At 36.3% G+C, this 21190-nt stretch overlaps 1 protein-coding gene across 3 annotated transcripts in view; it reads left to right on the forward strand.

The window, feature by feature from the left end:
• Positions 1-21190, forward strand: part of LOC150093104 (uncharacterized) — a 95441-nt gene that overhangs the window by 26774 nt on the left and 47477 nt on the right. For all 3 annotated transcript variants that reach the window (XM_090413921.1, XM_090413922.1, XM_090413920.1), the window contains exon 3: positions 9453-9503. In XM_090413921.1, the coding sequence (XP_090270047.1) occupies positions 9453-9503 (51 nt within the window). The remainder of the gene's footprint in view (positions 1-9452; positions 9504-21190) is intronic.

The following is a 21190-nucleotide window of genomic DNA, read 5'->3' on the forward strand; positions in this document are numbered from 1 at the left end:
TAGCCAATAAAAATATATTCCTCGCTGTTCAAAGTTCAAACACTTCCCATGCATTATGCCAGTGTTTTTATTAATTTTATTAACAAAAACTTATTTAATTATTCATCGAAAATATTATTATTCAGATTTTACTTTTAAACATGGACAAGTGACAAGCAAAACGTTCTAAATTTAAATTTGATTCTAAATCTCAGGAGAAAATCTGTAGTGCATGAGTCAGTAAAGTACATAAACGAGCTATTGAAAGTGAAGATATCAATGCCAGCCTTTCCTACTCACAAGAAACCACTTCTCACACAGATAATTCAGATAAAAGAGAAAGTGACATGATGCTAGTTATGATTCAAATTCAGGTTTACAAGGTTCATCTAAAAAGATGAAAAAAATCATATAAGCAAAAATTCAAAGAAGAATGGTTGGAGGATCCCTTTCTTAAATCCTGGATTTATTCAGGTAAAAGTAAAGAACACACTGCTTATTGTAAATTTTGTGATATAAGCATTAATGGTAGCAAATGTCAATTGATTAGTTTTGCAAACGCTCCAAAACACTAGCAGAATGTAGAATCTAAAAGAAGCTCACCAGGTATAACGTCGTTGTTTAAATCCAGTTCCAAATATCAGTCGGAAAAATAAATTAAAGAGGCAGAATTAAGATTATGTGCATATGATGCAGACAGGTCCCTTCCGTACAGGGGTGCAAAGAACTCGGGCGGCACAATTTAGGGGCGATATAATCGAACACGTTCATAAAAAAATAAGGAATAAATAATACACTGAACAGTTTGTGCATATTTGTCACCTTCGAATGTGAGAGATTCAATGAAGGGCTGAGTCGCTGGGTAGTTAAATAAATGGTACAAGCTTCAACACAACTTACTTTAATCACTACTCTCAGCACAGTGAACAAACATTCTAGGAATTTCTTGAGTTTTCTTCTTGATGGACCTGTGTTTCACTCAGGATTTCTCCATGAGTGCAGGTCACAGATGCCTCCAACGATCTCGATCTTCTCTCTTCTATGTTATCCCCATAGATTTCACTAGTGGATCTTCTCATCTTGTAGGTGGTCTTCCTGGGTTTCTCTTTATTCTTGTTGCCAGTTGAATATTCTATATGTCCCTCTGTTATTCCTGAGTCTGGCAATGTGACTTGCCTATCTCATTCTGCTTTCATATACTGCAGTTACCATATCTTCTATGCCTGATCTCTTTCTTAGTTCCATGATTCTAACATGTTCCATTTTGTTGATGTTACAAATCCTACGTTCCATTGCACGCCGAGTTATTCTGAGAGTCTCTTCTTCTTTTCTTGTCGTGTTCCATGTTACATTACAGGAGTATGTTTATTTATTATATAAAAATATTTTTTTTTTTTTTACTATTTGTGTTTTTTCTTTATTTTAATATATATATTCCTCTTAATGTGCAGTATAATAAAATGATTCATAATGTGTTATTGTACTTCAGGATCCTTTAATTTTTAATGGAAAGGGGGGGGGGCACAAAAATTTTGTGCTCAGGAGTCGCAAACCAACGGAACGGCCCTGGATGCTTAACACAATTTGCTTTTGTGGCTTATGGATACTCTTCCAACTCTATTGAAAACAATTGCCCCTGATAGCGAAATTGCTAAGAAAATAAAGTGTGGATGCACTAAATGTAACTATCTTATAAAAAATGCGTTGGCTGTAGATTTGCACAATGAAATATCAAAAAAAAAAATAAAAAAACTCCTTTGATGAATGGGCTCCTTTTGACAAAAGAAAAATTAAAACATTCATCAGCCACAGATTTTACTGTTTCTGAAGAGTTAATTAATTTAGCAAAATCTGATAAAAATAATGAATAAATACTTCCAGTGTTTTTTTTTTTTTTTGTGGATGGGAATCCCTGTATATATGTAAATAGCATAATAAATAACTGAAAATTTAATGTTACATTATTTTAAACACTAAAATGAGACTAAAAATTATAAGTAAATTAATACACATGTGAAGTGCTAGAGTTACATTTGGAACTTCTGTTATGATGATTGACAACTGCAGCTCTTGGATTCATAGATGACTACAGTGAGGTGAGTTTTGACTTTTTTTCTTTTCATATTTGTTATACGCGTTAATTTAGCGGTTTTACATCGAGTTCATCTATGATAATAAGGTGATAATACCGTAAAATGCCCTAAATAGAGTGAATGAAACGAAAGCAAATAAAAAATTTAGTTACTTAAGTATAAAGAGCTAATAAGCTTCATTTCGGCAATGAAAACATTACTTAAATTAAGGGGATATTAAATCCCACATAGTTTTAAAACCGAATAAGAAACTCAAAGATTGGGTCTAGCTACTCACTAATGAAGCCTCAAAAAAGGCTGAAACCGGTTCTGGGTAGTGACCTCCCTCCATAATGTAATAACAGCATACATTTCCTAGGAAATGTGTTTTTACATTATGGAAAATACCTAAGAATAGCGATCTGAACTTCCCCCACCTTTGCAACGAGTCGTCCGGTATTGTACTACGTACTAGGATCACTTGCATTGGCTAACGCTAGTGTCGCCGATACTTTATAGTTTACTATATTTGGCAAGAAACTCTGATTCCAATCTTTGAGTTTCTTATTCGGTTAAAACTATGTGGGATTTAATATCCCCTTAATTTAAGTAAAAAATTTAGTACTTTTTTTTTGAGATCCAGTACCTTTTTCCTGCATAAGTTAGTACAAAATATTTTTGCTCAGTAGTCACCCTGGATCTAGCACTCTCAAATCCCTAGTACATTCCATCATATGATGGCTCAGTAACTGCATAAACTCCCAATGGTACTAATTTAGGCATTTTATGCACATTATCACACTAACTGCCCCCTAGTATTCGTGTACTCACTGAACAGTTTCTCCCCTAAAAGCTATAATTTTCCTGATTTTGTGCACCCTCTTTCATTTCATTCAACAATGCTTTTTCCAGACTCTGAACACCAAATCATTCAGATGCATGCCATCATTCTTGTATAAGTTGTTTTATCCTTCAAACTCACTCCACACCTTCACAAATTCCACATCATTCCTCCTACATAACTTACACTTCGACTTGTTCACTATTATGGCCCTCCTTCTCAGGTCAACTCTGTGATACCATGGCAGCAGACTTATCTTAACTCTCTTACTCTTTTCATGTCTTCCCTCATATCATACTTTTCTCCTTTTAAATCCAGCCAAAACAACTCCTCTTTCTCTTAAAGGATAAAGTGCATTCTAATAATAGCCTTGCTAACATCATTAATTTTTGCACTCAGGAAGCATGATTTTGTCACTCTGTCACCAATCACACCTCTTATTATAGAATCACCGTTGGTATAGGGTTCTCTCCTTAATTTTTCCTTCTTTTAGTCAGGCATTCCTTTCTCTTTTCTTGCTCTTCTTTCTGTTCTCAGCTGAACCATTCTCGCTAGATGTTTCTGCATTCACTACCCTAGCTCATACTTTGTTCTGTGTATCACTCCTGTAATCATGCCATTTCCATCATTATATCCAACTCTTCATTCTTTACATCTGTCATACTACTATTCTTTCAATCATCATTTTTACTCTCTTTTTTTTGATCATGCCACTTTTAATCTCTCTTTCAGTACCGTCTTTTGTTTCATCTTTGTACACTTTTCACGTGTATTTCTGTTCTGTCCACTGCTTCAATCTCTCACCTGACCTGCACTTCTGACCCTTGCTTTTGTAGCATTTTCAGCACACTCTCCTACCACTATCACTTTCAAACCAAAGTCCATTTGCCTTCAGTAATGCATACATTTCACAAACATTGCACTGAACAAAGTCCCTCTGATTGAATTCTTCAAATAATGATGCCTTGGATCTAACTGTTCTGCTTCACACCGGTGCCATGTGCCATGCTACTATGTAACTTACTCTGCAGGAAGAACTGCAGAGTAAGTTGCACAGTAAGTTACTATGATTCTGCATGGTAAGTTACACAAGTGCAGATGATGATGGGGCTTGATCAGGTTGTATATAGATTACTGTGAGCAGATTTGGTCACTGGTTTTCAAGGAGGTGATATATTACAGTCCAAAGAGAGAGTTCAGTAAGTCAGTTTCAAGTCTATGGGATATGGAGATATATTGAGAGAATGCAACTTGCAGAATCTTATGAATAGCAAAAGGAGGGGGAATATGATTGAGACATAAGTTAGTGAGAGGGTTGTTACCAGATTAATATGGAGATTTTTTCAAAGAGTAGAGGGACACAAGGATAGAACAAAGGTCATCTCTGGAAGCTGTGTAAGGAGGGTGTGAGGAGCAGGTTCTTTGCATGGAAAGTGGTTGGTTAGTGGAGTGCATTGCCTTGAGAGCATGGTGAGTGCAGAAACTGTGAATAGGTTTAAGCACAGTTTGATGATCTTTTTGCATGAGATTATGTACATCTCGCAACGAGTCTTTCAACTACGTGGAAGTCTGATGTTAATAATATTATCATTATTAATTATTATTATCAGACTTCCATGTGGTCGAAAAACTCATTGCAGGAGATATAAACTCTCATGAAAAAGATCATCATACTGCTTTAAATCATTCAAAGTGCAAATAATCTCTTCATCATTCGTGATTGACAGTAACGTCCCATCCAGTTGGACTTCAGTGCCACTATGGTTTTAAGCAGCTATGTGAGCTCTTTTTACATCATTAAGACCGAATGGATACAGCTGAATCCCTTAACCCCCATGTAACCAGACTATACATGCACCATATCTCAATATCTCATCCTTACATCAAAGGGGTGCTTAAGGGTCAAAGCTGTAACTGAGAGGAGACCACATAGCCTTTAAAGGAATGCGGAGAACCGACCAGGGCTTCTGACCTAATGTCCAATCTTCACCCTCTCGTGGTGCACCCTGTTGGGTATCTACTTGGATACTGAACGAACGAGGATGGGCTGGCAATTTGGGATTTAGCTGACCAAATTGTATTCTTATTGGTTAAACAAAAATAAAAATTGATGGTACAACATGACAAAATTTCATGCCAGCTGGGACGTCACCCAGTTAAACAAGGCCCCCATTGTTTTCACCAGGGTAAACAGTGAAAAGTCAGCTACTGGAAGAAATCTGAAAAAACACCCTAACTAAACATCACAGTTAAAGATCGGTACTATCAACATAAGAAACCTGAATGGCAAAGAAATGAAGCTAGCTGAGGAATTAGATAAGTACCAGATCGACATAATAGGGGTGACTGAAACAAAAAAGACCAAAACTGGTGAGATCTTTCTGAGCAATAAATACAAAATGTTATATTCAGACAATGACAATCAAGGAAAAGGAGTAGCCATAGTATTCAACACAAAATACGAGGCTAATCTTCTTGAATGGCAGTCAGTCTCAAGTAGAGTAATATGAGCAAATATGAGAATGGGGAACTGGACAATGAGACTTATTTGTGCCTATGGTCATACAGAAGGTTCTACTAAGGTAGAAGTGGAGGAATTTTTTGAGGCTTTGGAAAAAGCAACTGACACAATGAAAAAGGAAAAGTTCGTCCTTGTTGGGGATCTAAATAGCAGAGTAGGAAATGATTGTGAGACATACAAAAATATTTTGGGAAAATTTGGAGAAAAGAGCAAAGCTAATAATAATGGCAAATATCTGTTGGATTTCTGCTCAGGACATGGACTGGTTATTACTAACACCATGTTCCAACATAAAAATGTGCACAAATTCACATGGAGAGAAGAGGCTAGGAATAAGAAAAGTCTCATTGACTATGTTATTGTTGATAGTGATGTTTTCTCCCTGGTGCAGGACAGCACTGTATAGGGGATTTGAAATTGGAAGTGATCACTATTTAGTCTTGAGCAGGATAAAATTGAATTTCATATTGAAAAGATTAACAAGAAAGTTTTAAAGCGAATAAAAGTTGAGCAGCTCTCAGATGTGAACTGTAGACTAAAATACACAAAGATTATTGAAGAAAAAACGAAAGAGTTTGAGAACAGGAATCAAACCTTGGAGATTCAGTGGCAAGCCTTGAAAAATGCCCTGATTGATTCAGCTAGAGAGGCATGTGGTGAAGTTGACTGCAAGGATAGAAAAATTAGAACTCCATGGTGGACACAGGAAGTTAAAGAGGCAGTGAAGGAAAAGAAGAAAGCATATCAAAAGTTCCTGGCAAATAAGTCAGCTTGTGCTCTCAGAGAATACAGAGACAAATGTAAGAAAGCTAAACACTGTGTAAAACTAGCTAAACAAAAGTCATGGGAGGACTTTGGCAAGAACATAGAAAATAAATATCAAGAAGGTGGCAAAATATTCTGTAAAGTTTTTGAAGAAGCTTAAGAATGGAGGACAGAGTGCTGTAAAAGGAGTTAGAGATGATAAAGGTGACATGAAAATGGGAGAAAATGATATCCTTGAAGTATGGAGTAATTACTTTGAAAAACTGCTAAATGACACAAGCAGTGATGACAGCACAGTGGTAAAAAAACACTGACCAGGCATGCAGTCAGGAATACATATCCATACTTGAAGTAGATAAAGCAATCAAAGGCTTGAAATGTGGAAAGACAGCAGGAGTAGATGATATTCAACCAGAAATGCTGACGTATCGTGGTATAAGAGTCTTACAGTGGCTGCACTGCATAGTTCAGAAAGCCTGGACAGAGGGACGAATTCCCGATGATTGGAGTAGAGCTTTCATAGTACCCATATATAAAAAGGGAAATAAAACTGAATGTGAGAATTACAGAGGTATTTCCCTACTGAGTGTTCCTGGCAAGATCTATGCAAGTATACTTGAGAAATGGTTGAGAAGAATTGTGGAAGAAAAGCTTGGTGAAGAACAAGCTGGATTCAGGCCAAATAGAGGCTGTCAGGATCAGATCTTCACTTTACGACAAATAGTTGAGAAAGCATGGGAATATAACAAAGATCTGTATTTAAGTTTTGTCGATTTGGAAAAGGCATATGACAAGGTGCCAAGAGAGAAGCTATTCAATACGCTACAGTTATATGGTGTCAATGGGGCATTATATCAAGCAATACTTAGTCTTTTTTTGAGTTGTAAGTCAGCAGTTAGAATTGAAGGAAGTACAGGAAGATGGTTTAATGTTAAATCTGGTGTGAGACAAGGATGTACATTATCCCCTCTGTTATTCATTATCTATATGGATCACATTATGAAAGAAAGTGGTATTAAACATGATATCAAAATTGGAGATGTTAATGTCAGCTCTTTGCTTTATGCGTATGATGTTATACTTCTAAATAAATCTGCTACAAGTCTGCAAGATTCTCTGACTAAATTGAATAACTGTTGTAATAGAAATGGTATGAAGGTCAGCAATAAAAAGACAAAGACAATGAAAATAGGCAGAATCATTGAAAATATCAACTGTGTTGTGAATGGAGAACCTGTGGAACATGTAAAACATTTCAGCTACTTAGGCACGATTTTTATTGAAGATGGTAAATTAAATATAGAAATAGATAACAAAATCAGCAAAGCTGGTATGGTGGGAAGTCAATTGAATAAATTCATATGGAATAAGAGAGAAATTAGTCGGAACACTAAATTAGCTGTATATAAGACAGTGTTCAAACCAGTTTTAACTTATGGATCTGAGAGCTGGGTCAGAAGTAAAACACTTGACCAAAGACTAGAGACCGCAAATATGAGAGTCCTGAGAAAGATTAGAGGCGTGAACAGATGGCATCAATCACAATATCATATTAAAAACTAGGATATTGGGAAAGAATTAGGAATTCCAGCATCGAGGAATGCGTTAGCAGAGCTAATCTCAGGTGGTATGGTCACTTAAACATAATGGGCAAGGAAAGATTAGCAAAACAAGTGTCTGCCAGGTTAGCAGGAAAAAGGCCCAGAGGGAGATCAAGATATAGGGGGATTGAAGAAGTGCCTTAGAAGATAGAAATATAAGATCTGATAATGTTGCAGTTTTGACAGGTAACAGCTTGATTTGGAGGAAAATTCTAGATAGGAAATTAGTAATGATGTAAATTTTTTTTCATTGAGTACTATCATAGACTGTACACCCCTTGAGGGTACATGGTAGGAATTTGATGATGATGATGATGATACATCAAAGGTACAACAGAATGACTGAGCTTGCTCCTAAGACAACATAGAATTAGACCAGTCTCGAAACTTCAGAACAATGTTTCCGCCTTCTTGAGACTGATTGATTGCCAGGACTTTCTCTCCTTTTCAGGTGTTTACAATATTCCTTGTCAGTGTAGAACCTAGTATTTTGGACGAATGATGGGATCACCTTGATCAGGAGAAAAAAAACATAAAAGGTATTCCACAAATCCCAATTCAAATAACAGAAATTGTTCCTGGAAGTGGCTCAAGTCTTGCAGAGCCGGGTTAATTGCAATAGACATGCACATAAATTTTGGTGTACTACCCTATGAACGGTGCCACTTTATTCCTCTATGGACGTTAACCATCCTTGTTCTAGAAGATATTTCATTCTCAGTCTTCACTGAATGCGTATCATTAAATTATCTCTGATAATGCTAGCTTGAGCTAGTCAAACATTAGCTTGTAAATAATTAATTTAGTTCATGAATTGTTTATTTTTTGTTTGTTTCAAGTAGTTTTTGTTCTAGAAACTTTGATGTGAATCAGGCAACAGCTATGGAAATTTAATTATTTAAATTTGCCATCTTCACTAAATGTGCCCAAATAGCTGAAATGTTTTACTTATTCTATGGGTTCTCCATTCAGGGTACAATTCAAGTTTTCAATATTTCTACCAATCTTCATTTTCATTGCTGATTTTATACCAAATTTCTTATAGCAATTATTCAGTTTAGTCAGGGAATCCTGTAGACTTATACTGGATTTATTTGGAAGTATAACATAATCTGCTTAAAGTAAAGAGCTGAGATACATCTCCAATTTTGATATCATGTTTAGCCCCACTTTTCTTCATATATAGATGATGAATCCATATAGATGATGAATAACAGTGGAGATAATCAACACCCTTGTCTCACGCCTGATTTATCATCAAACCATCTTCCTGTACTTCCTTCAGTTCTAACTGCTGATATCCTGTTTCACCATATAACTGTAGCATTTTGAGCAGCTTTTCTCCTTGACACAAATTCCTTGTTTTGTCTTTAAAAAAATTCCATTTTTGAGGTGATTTCATGCAGGTTAAGTTAAGGGGGGGGATTCAACTCAGAATTCAAGAAATCCTATATCTCTTTTGTCTCCCCCTCTCATTAGCTTATATTGCAGTTCTTCCTTTCAGATGTCCTTCCACTCAACCATATGTCTAGCCAAAAAAATAACCTATACAACCTGCCACAAAAGTATATTTTTTTTGCAGTTCTGCCTTCTCCTCCCCTTTAATTTATTCATAAAACGTTTAATATATATCATCATGCTTATATTATTATTTTTTCCTTTTTTTTGTTTAGGCCTACTGTATCCCCAGAGTTTGAGGAAGCATTCACTAATAGTATCAGAAGGTGAGTTGAGTTTTAAGGCTTACTTTGATTGTATAAAATGAGGAAAGTCTCAGAATTTATATTTTGAGAGAAATTTGATATATAAACAACAAAAAAAAAAAAAAAAAAAAAATTGATGTAGCAAATCCTTTGGGACCAATGAAATAATCTGTTGCTCAAGATTAATTATAGTGAATTTATAGGGGGGGGAGGAAGAGACTTTTCCACTCCATTTTCAGGAAACAAAGGAAAGGCAGTAATCAGAACAGAGAAAAATGGCAAGTAGCAACAGAACACAAAGGAAATGGTTTGAAATCATATATTAATGAGGGAACACAGACTGGCTCGAACCATACATAAAGCACACAGAATGACAACATGAAATAGTGCAACTGCAAATGGAACACAAAGAAGAGTATGAAATAAAAATGAATATCCACTATTAAATTTAAATTTCAAAATGCTCCATTAGCTTAAATTAATGCCACTTAATGTGCATGTTCTTAGTTCCTTATTGAAGGTTTCAGGTGAGTGATATTCGCTTAAGCTAACATAATTTAAATTGGTTCACCACTAGATGGCAAAGAATATAATGTTCCGCAACAAAAAAAGATAAGTTTTGATATTAATTATTAGTGATTTATTATAACTTTAGTATAACATTTAGTCTGACTTTGGTTTTGTTTGAGTATGGTGTGTTGACATTTAGAATTCTGTTTTTTGAGTTTGAAGTACTTTTCCAATTGCTTTGTGTGGTGTATATTTTCCTTTCATCAGTAATGGTGGCTTCCATACTACTTCCTCCACTTACTACATGATGCAATTGCCAGTATTTAAAGGTTACATTTCACAAAGTATAATATAAGATTTTGCAGCATGCTTCACCTAAGACATGTATGCTTCCGCTGCATTATTTTTTTAAAAATGTGAAAGGTAAGATATGGGAGTGGTATCTTTGCATAAAATGAAGGCTGTGGATGGAGTTGGATGATCTGAATATCAGTATCTGAGGTTTCAGTGGTGCTGTGTTTGAGAGAGAGAGAGTTACAAGTAGCATGATTGAAGGGGGAGGAAGATGGAGGGATTACATGGCGAGCGACTTGGTATTAAGTAGTGTGACTAGAGATGCAGAAGATTTGAAGGGTCTTATTGACTGCTCTGGTAAATCTCGAGTGAAGGTGGGATGTTTGGAGAGGAAGATAGAGGTATTGAGAGAGGAAGTGGAAGGTATGAAAAATGAGTTGACTCATGTTAAGAGAGAAAGAGATTAGAAGACTTTAAAGGCTGACTGTGACATGAACAAGAAGTGTGAGAGAAAATTTTTTGAAATGAGAGGGGAGTGCAAATGAGACAGGTAGAGAGAGAGAGAGAAAAAAAAAAGCAGGGAAAGAAAGGAATGAGAGAAAGTTGAGAGAGGTACAGAGGCAGAGAAATTAGAGAAAGGCAAATAAGTTGGAGAACAAGGAGGAAGAATGCTAAAGAGAGGGGAACAAAGACTGACTGGATCTATAAAGGGAGTTATATATGGAGATTCAGTTATTTGTGTTTTGCAGAATGGAATGTTAGAGGAAGGCTTGCCTGGAAGAATGATAGTGTGTGTGTGTGTGTGTGTGTGCACGCATGCACACATTTCTGTGGCCATAAACTGAGGATGATATGATAGTGGTGGTTGGTACAAATGATCTGAGAGATAGTTTGAATTGGATGGCAAGAGATTTAAGGTTATTATTAGGAACTATGCAGCAGAAAACTGTGAGAGGGAAGAAACTGAGTGTTTTACCCAGATATGATAATGCAGAATTAAGAAGGAGAGCAGCACTAATATCATGATAGTGAGAATGTGTCAAAAGAGGGTCGGGAATATTTCAATGCCTGGAGTGTGTTTGATGATAGAGGAGAGCTGTATGCAAGAGATTGACTGCAGATTGACATGGAAGGATGTAGGCATCTGGAGAGATTGTTATTTTCAGCTAAGTGAGAATGTTAGGGCAGGGAAACTAGAGTTGCCAGGGTAGCCTCATGTGGGGATAGACACTCGGGAGATGGGAGAATGTATGGTATATTGCAGAGTCCAATGGATAGCTTTAGCCTCTCCCAAGATTATTGGAATCGGTGAAACATGGTTGACAGCAGATGATGTTCTTGAGAGGAATAAAACTAAAGTAGAACAGTATACCACATTTCAGCAGGACAGGAAGGGCAAAAAGGTTGGAGTGTTACTTATAAGTGATAAGTTGGATCCTCTCAGAGTGGAGAATTTGGGAGGAAATAGCACTAATAGTTTTGAAAGTGCATGGTGTGATGTGAAGGTGGGCAGGAGAAGATATTCAGTGGGATGTTGCTCTAGGCTAAAGAACACAGAGGGTGATCAGTAGGAAATGTTTAGGCAGATCAGTTTGAGTGCAAAGCAAGTGATCATTATGAGAACTTTCAACTTTAGCAATATAAATTAGGCAAAAGAGTGGAATCTCTGGAATTCTTGATGGACAGATGCCTCAGACATACATGAGGAAAAAGAGTTTGGGATTTTGTCCTTGCAAGAGGATCTGATTGTAACTGAGATGTCAATCTTATTATCATTGGTTAGATAGATCATGCAGTCTTGATTGTAGACTGAATAGACATACAGAAATATCAAGAAGAAGGGAATTTATGTGGAATTTTAAGGCAAGTGACTATAATAATCTTATAAATCAACTTGGGCAGTACCCTTGATGGAAGAATTGTGAGTGAGAGATGTCATCAGTGCATAGGGGCTAGTGAAGAAATATTTATCAGTAGCAGTGGCAAATTGAGGCATTTCATCTTAGAGGAACAAGAAGGTTGAAGGCTTAGAAGTACATGAGGAGAATGTGTTTCAAATACTAAGTACACTGAAAATCAGTAAGGCAGTGGGACTGGATGGGATTTCACCACACGTTTTAGGAGAATGTGCAAAGGAACTGACATCTTCATTGACCTTGCTACTCAATGAAACTGTATCTACTGGGAAAGTATCTAGTGAATGGAAGGAGGATAAGATAGTGCCATTGTTCAAGGTGGCAGCAGAATGCAGGCATCAAACCATAGACCACTCATTCCCCATTCTACACAAAAACACCCAATACTTCATTAGCAACATCCCAAACTACAATATTTTTAGTCAGTTTTGATGCAGCTTTGAAGTCAGTTTTATTCCAATCACTAACACGGTTCTCTTACAAGAAAGACAAATTTCCTCTCTGCCCACATCCTTTCGTCTGGTTATTTCTTGTGGCATGACTGTTTCTACCTACCACTCAGAGGGTATGGCCATGAGCTCCCCCCCCCCCCATCCATAGCTAACTTTTATGTGGGAAATTTTGAACAGTGAGTTCTGGATTCATTGACCTTGAAACCTAAAGTTAGGCTAAGATGGTGGTGGTGATATACTTCCCATTTGACCCCACATCTGCCAAATTTTAAACAATTTCCCCAAGCATCTAAACAAGCAACACAGGTGCATTTGATTCACCACTGAAATCGAAAATAATAACACACTTCCTTTTCTGGTATACACTTGTTACATGTCTATCCTTCACTATCTTCCAGAAACTAGCATACACAAGCCAATACAACAATCCCTTGATTAGTGCGCTTAATGCGTTCCTTAAAACAGGCACACTAATCGAATATAATAACCTATGGGAAAATGTATAATTCGTTCCTCAGCTTTCTTTTTTGACCCTTAATTTTTTTAATAAAAGAATTAAGGTATGTCTCAGGGCCTAGTTAAAGGAAAACCATGAAGCTGAAAGACAATAAAACATATTCAGAATATAAATTCATTATTCTGTTTCTTAACAATAAATAGAGCCAACAGGCTTCACTTCGGCGAATCGCCTGTTGGCTCTATTTTTCAGTAATTGTATTTGTGCACCTTTTGGCAACTCGTACAGTAAAGAAATAAGCTCGGACTATTGAAACCTTAGTATTAACATCTAGGTCTACCTACTCACTGATGAGACATCAATAAAGGTCGAAACCGGTCTGAGTAGTGACCCTCTCTCATGATGTAGAACAGCAATACATCTCCTAGGAGCTGCTGTTTTACATTATGGGTAAATACTAAGGACAGTGATCAAAGCTTGCTCCACCTTTACGCTAAGTTGCCCTGGCATTGTACTACCAGGTGTTGGCTTACGCTTGGACATGCCGAACTTTATAGTTTTCTGTATTTGGTATGAAACTCTTAGATTAGATTTCCTATCTTTGAGTTTCTTATTCGGCTAAGAAATAGTGTGGCACTTAATTTTGAATATTTTATTTTGCCAAAGCGAAGCCTGTTGGCTCTATTTTTCAGTAACCAGATCTTATATTTCTGTCTTCTAAGGCACTTTTTACTGTATCAATCCACATACATCTTGGTCTTCCTCTGGATCTTTTATCTGCTATCCTGGCAAAGAACACTTGTTTAGCTAATCTCTCCTTTCCCATTCTGTTTAAGAGGCTATACCATTAGCTCTGCTTATACATTCCTGAATGCTAAATATGTCAAGTCCTTTTCTAATATCCTTGCTATGATACCCAGCGATGCCATCTGTTTAGTCCCCTAATCTTTCTCAGAGCTCTCATATCTGTGGTCTCCTGCCTTTGATCAAGAATTTTATTTATATGCCAGCTCTCAGATTAAGTGTTTTGAATGATCTCTCTTTTATTCCATATAAATTTATTCAGTTGGCTTCCTACCATACCAGCTTTGATGATTCTGCTGTTTATTTCCAAATTTAATTTGCCACCTTCACTAAAAATTGTGCCTAAATAGTTGAAATGTTTTACTTGTTCTTTAGGTTATCCATTCAGGAAAACCAGTTGATGTTTTCAAAATTTCTGCTATTTTCATTGTGTTCATCTTTTAATGCTGATTTTCATACCAAATTTATTACAATAGTTATTCAGTTTAGTCAGGGAACTTGCAGACTTGTACTAGATTTATTCAGAAGTATAATATCATCTACATAAAAATAAAGAGCTGAGATTTACATATTCAATTTTGATATCAGGGTTTAATACCACTTTCCTTCATAATGTAAACTATATAGATGATGAATAGCAGCGGAAATAATGTACACCCTTGTCTCACACCTGATTTAACATCAGACCATCTTCCTGTACTTCAATTTTAACTGCTGATTTACAACTCAAATAGAGTTGCAATTGAATAGCCTTTCTGTTGGCACCTTTTCATATGCATTTTCCAGGTCAATAAAACTTAAATACAAATCCTTGTTATATTTCCATGATTTCTCAACTATTTGTCTTAAAGTGAAAATCTGATCTTGACAACCTCGGTTTGGTCTGAACCCAGCTTGTTCTTCTCCTCCACAGTTTTTCTTAGCCATTTCTCAAGAATACGTGCATAAACCTTACCAGGAACACTCATTAGAGAAATTCATCTGTAATTCTCATATTCAGCTTTATTCCCTTTTTCATAAATGGGTCCTATGAGCACTTTACTCCAATCATCTAGAACTCTACCAGGCCTTCTGAATTATGCAGTGTAGTCACTGTAAAACTTTTATGCATCCATATTTTAATATTTCTGGTCAAATATCAACTACTCCAACTGCCTTTCCACATTTCAGGTTTGTGATAGCTTTTTCTACTTTGAGTACATATATATTCCAGCTTGCATTCCTATTAAATGTTTTCTAGCACTATGTTGTCACTGCTTGTTTCATGTAGTAATCTTTCAAAGTAATTATTCCATACATCAAGTATATATATCTTTATCCTCAGTTTTCATGTCTCCTTTATCATCTCTAATTCCTTTTACAGTACTCTTTCTTCCATTTCTGAGCTTTTTCAATAGCCTCCAGAATATTTTACAACCTTCCTAATATTTATTTTCTATGTTCTTACCAAATTCCTATGACTTTTGTTTAGCTAATTTTACACAATGCTTTACTTCCTTGCATTTTTCTCTGTATTCCCTAAGAGCACAAGCTGACTTACTTGCCAGGAAATTATTGATATGCTTTCTTCTTTTCCTTGACTGCCTCTTTAACTTCCTGAGCTTACAATGGAGTTGTGATTTTTCTATCCTTGCAAATTACCTCACCATATGCCTCTCTGGCTGAATCATTCAGTTTTCTTTAAGATTTGCCACTGAATCTTTTTAAAACAGGAATCAAGGTTTGATTCTTATTTTAAAACTCTTTCAATGTTTCTTTGACAATGTTTGTGTATTTGAGTCTACAGTTCACATCTGATAGCTGTTCAACTTTGATTTGTTTCAAAACTTTCTTACACACCTTTCTTTTCAATATGAAGTTCAATTTTATCCTGCTCAACACTGAATGGTGATCACTTCCTATTTTAAATCCTCTGTATACTCTTGTGTCCTGACCCAGTGGGAAAATATCACTGTCGACAATAACATAGTCAATGAGACTTCTCCATGTGAATTTGTGCAAATTTTTATGTCGGAACATGGTGTTAGTAATAACTAGTCCATGTCCTGAGCAAAAATCTAGCAGGTACTTACCATTATTATTAGCTTTGCTCTTTTCTTTAAATTTTCCCAAAACATTCTTATGTGTGGTAATCATTTCCTACTCCGCTGTTTAGATCTCCAACAAGGACCAACTTTTCCTTTTTTCGTTGTGTCAGCTGCCTTCTTTAATGCATCAAAACATTCTTCCACTATTTTCCTTAGTAGAACCTTCTGTGGGACTGTAAGCACAAATAAGTCTCATTGTCCAGTTCCTCATTCTGATATTAGCCCGTATCATTCTACTTGATATTGCCTGCAATTCAAGAAGATCATCCTCATATTTAGTGTTTAATATTATAGCTACTCTTTCTTTTCTCAGATTGCTATTTCCTGAATATAGCATCTTGTATGTTCTTATCCAGTTCTTCTGCTAGTTCCATTTCTTTTCCATTGATGCTTTTTATGTTGATGTTAATCATTATCATATTACCTTGAAAATATGAACTTGCCACTTATATAAATCCTGATATTTGGGATGTCCTCATGAGGATCACCAACAACTTGGCCAAACATTTTCTGTAAATAAACAAATTTCGCAGAATGAAAACAATAGTGAGATTTAAAAAGCTGACATACAAATATAACCAACGTGAATATCTCTAGGAGCAGCCAACTGCAAACAGGAGATATGAAGGTCAGTTCTGTAAAGAATCTTCATTTGATCATTCTGTTCAGTCACATTCTCGATAATGGTGAATTTTCACTACTTATACTTTGCAATAGCAACTAGAATGTTTAATAAGTTCAATTTTATACACCTTACTGGAAGGAAATCTAATTTATTAACCGTTCTAAGTTTTTTCCGAAAAATTCTATAATTTCATTATCTAGCTGATAATGATAAAATATAATTAGAAACTTCTAACATTTTAAATAATATCAAAGCAATGTCCAGAAACTTCACCAAAACAGAATTAGCAGCTATCAAATCATTAAAAACAAACAAAGATATTATGATTACTAAGATAGATAAAAGTGCTGGTGCCAGTATTTTAAACCAGACAACTTACCAACATTGCACTTTCATCCTCACGTATTTTTTGTGTGTGTGTGTGGGGGGGATTGCATGGAACTGGGAGCCATAATTCCTTGAAGCCTCCTTCTCCTGAGGAAAGGAACATTAACATGATCTGTTGAAATTATGTTTCTTGTGTTTCTTCAACATTTGTTGGCCTGCTAATTTGTTGAGAATCATATTTATTTCTAAACTGCTTAAATTAATGCAACATTCCTCCAGATATCAATAGAAGATATGTTCAAGGTACCGTGCTAAACATTGCAGTAGTTAGGCCACTATATTTATTTTTGTTTTAAAGCCACTCCCAAAGGAGCTGGAGCATCAGCACCAAATCAGATGATATTTAGGTAATTGTGGCTATTTTTATTCGGGAAATATTCATAATTCACTAAAGATAACATTCCAACATTGGCGATCAGTATGAATCTCTTCAATATATACTAAATATTTATTCTTGTCTTCAGTTTTTGTGATCATACTACCTAATAATTACAGTTACTTTTTCTTATCTATATCTGTAATGAATTTGATCTTTGAATTTTACTGGCTTAATTATGTTACAAAAGTTTTTAGTTTTTCTATCCCTAGGGATCAGATAATTAGAATGTTATCTACATACAGGGGCACGCTGGCCATATGTGCAATGTGTGCAATGCACACAGGTGCCAGGATAGTAAAGGCGTCAAAGAGGAAGAAATACTTGAAAAAACGTTTTTTTAAAGTGATTTTTTTATTGGAGGAGGGGGGGGGGATAGGGGCACCAACTATAGTTTTGCACACAAGCACCGGACACTACTGGCACGCCCCTGTCTACATAATACCAACTGTTGGTTCATGTTAACATGACCTCTTGTGGGTGCCTCCTCAAATATCTACATATCATCAGCATCATATTTCTGATACCCTCAAAGGTTGTACAGAATACTATGATAGTATATATGTATAGGGATTTGAAAAAAACATTGTCTCCTTGTCCATGACAAGTGAGAATATTTAGTTGAGTAGAAAATCAGAAGAGGAAAGTTTTAATCATTAATGTTATTTACATAATGTCAATTCTGTGGCATGTTTTATCTCATAAATAGTTTTTTATATTTTTACCCTACAAATTGCATCTGTTTGGGCATGCTTGTCATCAAATACCTGTTTTATCACTAATTTTGTAGTAACGGATCCAACCACTGAGAGGATAAGATGTGTATGCATCATTTTATCTTTAGCGAGTGCCCAGGGGCATATCACAGCCATGCTAAAATAGCTGCTCAAGTGGACAGCTTGAGTGGCTTATTTTGTAAACAGTGATGGTGTTATATATCAGGTCAGCTTTGCCATTTATGTTATATCTCTGTAAAGAGACTTTTTTTACACCGAGCATTAGGTAAATATGCAAGAGTTCAATCCGATTGATGCAATGACTTTTAACTTCATTATTTTTAGAATCCTGACTTAAGACCAAATAAAAAAATAATATACGAGGGCTGTTCAATAAGTAATAAGACTAATTTTATTGTCGCGAAACCACTCATCACAATATTAATTTCTCTGGAATAAAGAAATGTTGCTGTCTGTATTAACAAAAGAGGTTGATAGATGGTGTATACGGGCTGATGTGCCAGAGTGTCATGTGAATAAACGCAAGCTTGTTTCGGCACGCCTACGAGCCGCGACCGGTCGTCGAAACGGAAGCATCCTTGGAACAGCGTTATGCGATTAAATTTTGTGTGCGTTTGCAAAAATCGGCATCGGACACTTTTAACATGATACGTGAAGCTTTCCACGATGAAGCAATGTCGAGTGCAAGTGTTTTTCGCTAGCATAAAACTTTTAAGGAAGGAAGGCAAAATGTGGAAGATCTTGAACGTGAGGGAAGACCTTCAACGTCCATCACAGAGACAATAATCAACACAGCAGCGATTATCATCAAGGAGGATCGCAGAATTACAGTACGCCGGCTGCATGTTGTCCTGAATATTTCTGTGGGAAGTGTTCACTCATGGCTGAACATTTGGGACTGAAATGTGTTTGCACCCGATGGATTCCCAAACTCTTGACACCAGAGCAAATGCCGCATCGAGTGGATGTGTGCACAGAATGGAAAGAAAGACTGGAACAAGAAGGCAAAAACTTCTTAAAACGCATCATTACAGCAGATGAAGCTTGGTTGTATCACTATGACCCTACAATGAAACAACAAAGCAGTGAATGGAAGCATCCGTCTTTGCCTACCCCCAAGAAAGCAAAAACTGTAAAATCGGCTGGTAAAGTTATGACCATAATGTTGCTTGACTACGAAGGCATTGTTTACCAACATGCTGTAGAACCCGGGAATACTGTAAGTGGCTCATACTATGCGGATGTTTTACGGACAATGGTACAGCATGTCAAAAGGAAGCGTCCATTGCTGAAGAATGGCTTCTTATTGCACCACGATAATGCAAGGACACATATTGCTGGTTGTGTAGTGGACGTTTTGCAGAAGAACAACATAGATATCCTACCACACCCTCCATACAGTCCTGATCTCGCACCGTGCAATTTCTGGCTGTTTCCTCAGCTCAAGAAACCACTAAGAGGCCGCCATTTCGAAAGCAACAAAGCATGTGTAAAAGCTGCGGAGGTGGTTTTGAAAGAACTCTCAAAAAACGGACTTTCACATGTGTTTAAGAAGTGGACGCAACGTTGGGATAAATGCATCGCGTCTCACGGTAGTTACTTCGAAAAAGACCATGTAAATGATGACGATTAAAGATAATCTGTTTTCTGTATAAATATAGTCTTATAACTTATTGAACAGCCTACATATTTAATGAAACTAAATAAAACTATGTACATTGTAATTAATAACTATAAAACTGTTTGGATCCAAGGCCTTCTAAATATAAACTATACTTTGGAGACCTCTATTATCTTTTGTCCTTTAAAGTAATTTTCCGACTGACTCATTCTGTTATTGCTTTGTTTAGCATATGCTACTAGACTGATTGAGCATATAGCTCAATTCTAAAATATCTTGAAATATTTTAGAATAGAAATTGGAGAAATGAAATTCCTGCAAAGGACAGCAGTGTATACTCTACTCTCTGGACCAAAAAAAAAAGCGCAGAAATATGTAAAGAACTAAAAATAGACTCAGTATTGGCAAAGTATACAAATACCAAAAGAAATGACTTGAGCACATCAAAAGAATGGACAGTTCAAGTCCTGATATAAGTTTAAAAATTACTAAAAAATACCCCAAAAAATACTCTGATACCACATTCGAGGATACAGAAGTCAGGCATGACTAAGGAAAAGATGAAATGAGACTGGAACAGGCCACTGGGCCTAAATCCCTGAAAAGATGATGATGACAATAAATGTTCATTAGAGATAGTTCTTTATCAGCCTTTATTCAAAATATAAAACTTCTCAACTTCCATAGGACTATGCACCGTTTCCTTATTTAGCACATATTGTTGCATTCATCCTCACTGTTTCACTGAGAATAAATATTCTTACCTTAGGCAAATTTTATTACAAGAAACACAAATTCTTTACTGGAGAGAAACAGTTTCTTACTACTTTATAAACACTGCATCAAAATAGAAGTAGTGAGGCCAGCTATAACATATGCTATAGAAACTGTGGCCCTGAGGAAAAATAACATCAGCAGGATGGAAGTAGCAGAGATGAGAATGCTTAGGTGCGGTGTGACCAGAAAGGATCATCTGAGAAATGACTATGTCAGGGGAACAGTGAAAGTTACGAACTTAGGAGTGAAAATACAGGAGGCAAGGTTGAGATGGTTTGGTCATGTGATGAGGAGGGAGGACGAATATGTGGGAAGAAGGGTCATGCAGATGGATGTGCAAGGAAAGCGGAAGTGTGGGCGGCCAAAGAAGAGATGGAGGGAGCTGGTAGAAGAGGACTTGAAGATGAAGAACTTGGATGTGGTGACAGTCCAAGACAGGAAGGTGTGGAGGAGACTCATAACAAACAGTGACCCCACTTAAGTGGGAGAAGCTGTAGAAGAAGAAGTGGCTTTAATGAAGTGTAGTGACTTTGTTCTGATAAAATAATTATCACCAGCATCCTTGAGACAGAAGATGAAACTTTCCATTTTGCTTTTCTTCGAACATTGAAATAGGATGCCCACTTAATATCCCCTTTTATTTACTATTCACCTTGTTGATAGTC

The sequence above is a fragment of the Typopeltis vanoorti genome, chromosome 24, assembly GCF_054136105.1.
Source record: "Typopeltis vanoorti isolate ZY-2024b chromosome 24, IOZ_Tvanoo_1.0, whole genome shotgun sequence".
NCBI lineage: Eukaryota > Metazoa > Arthropoda > Arachnida > Uropygi > Thelyphonidae > Typopeltis > Typopeltis vanoorti.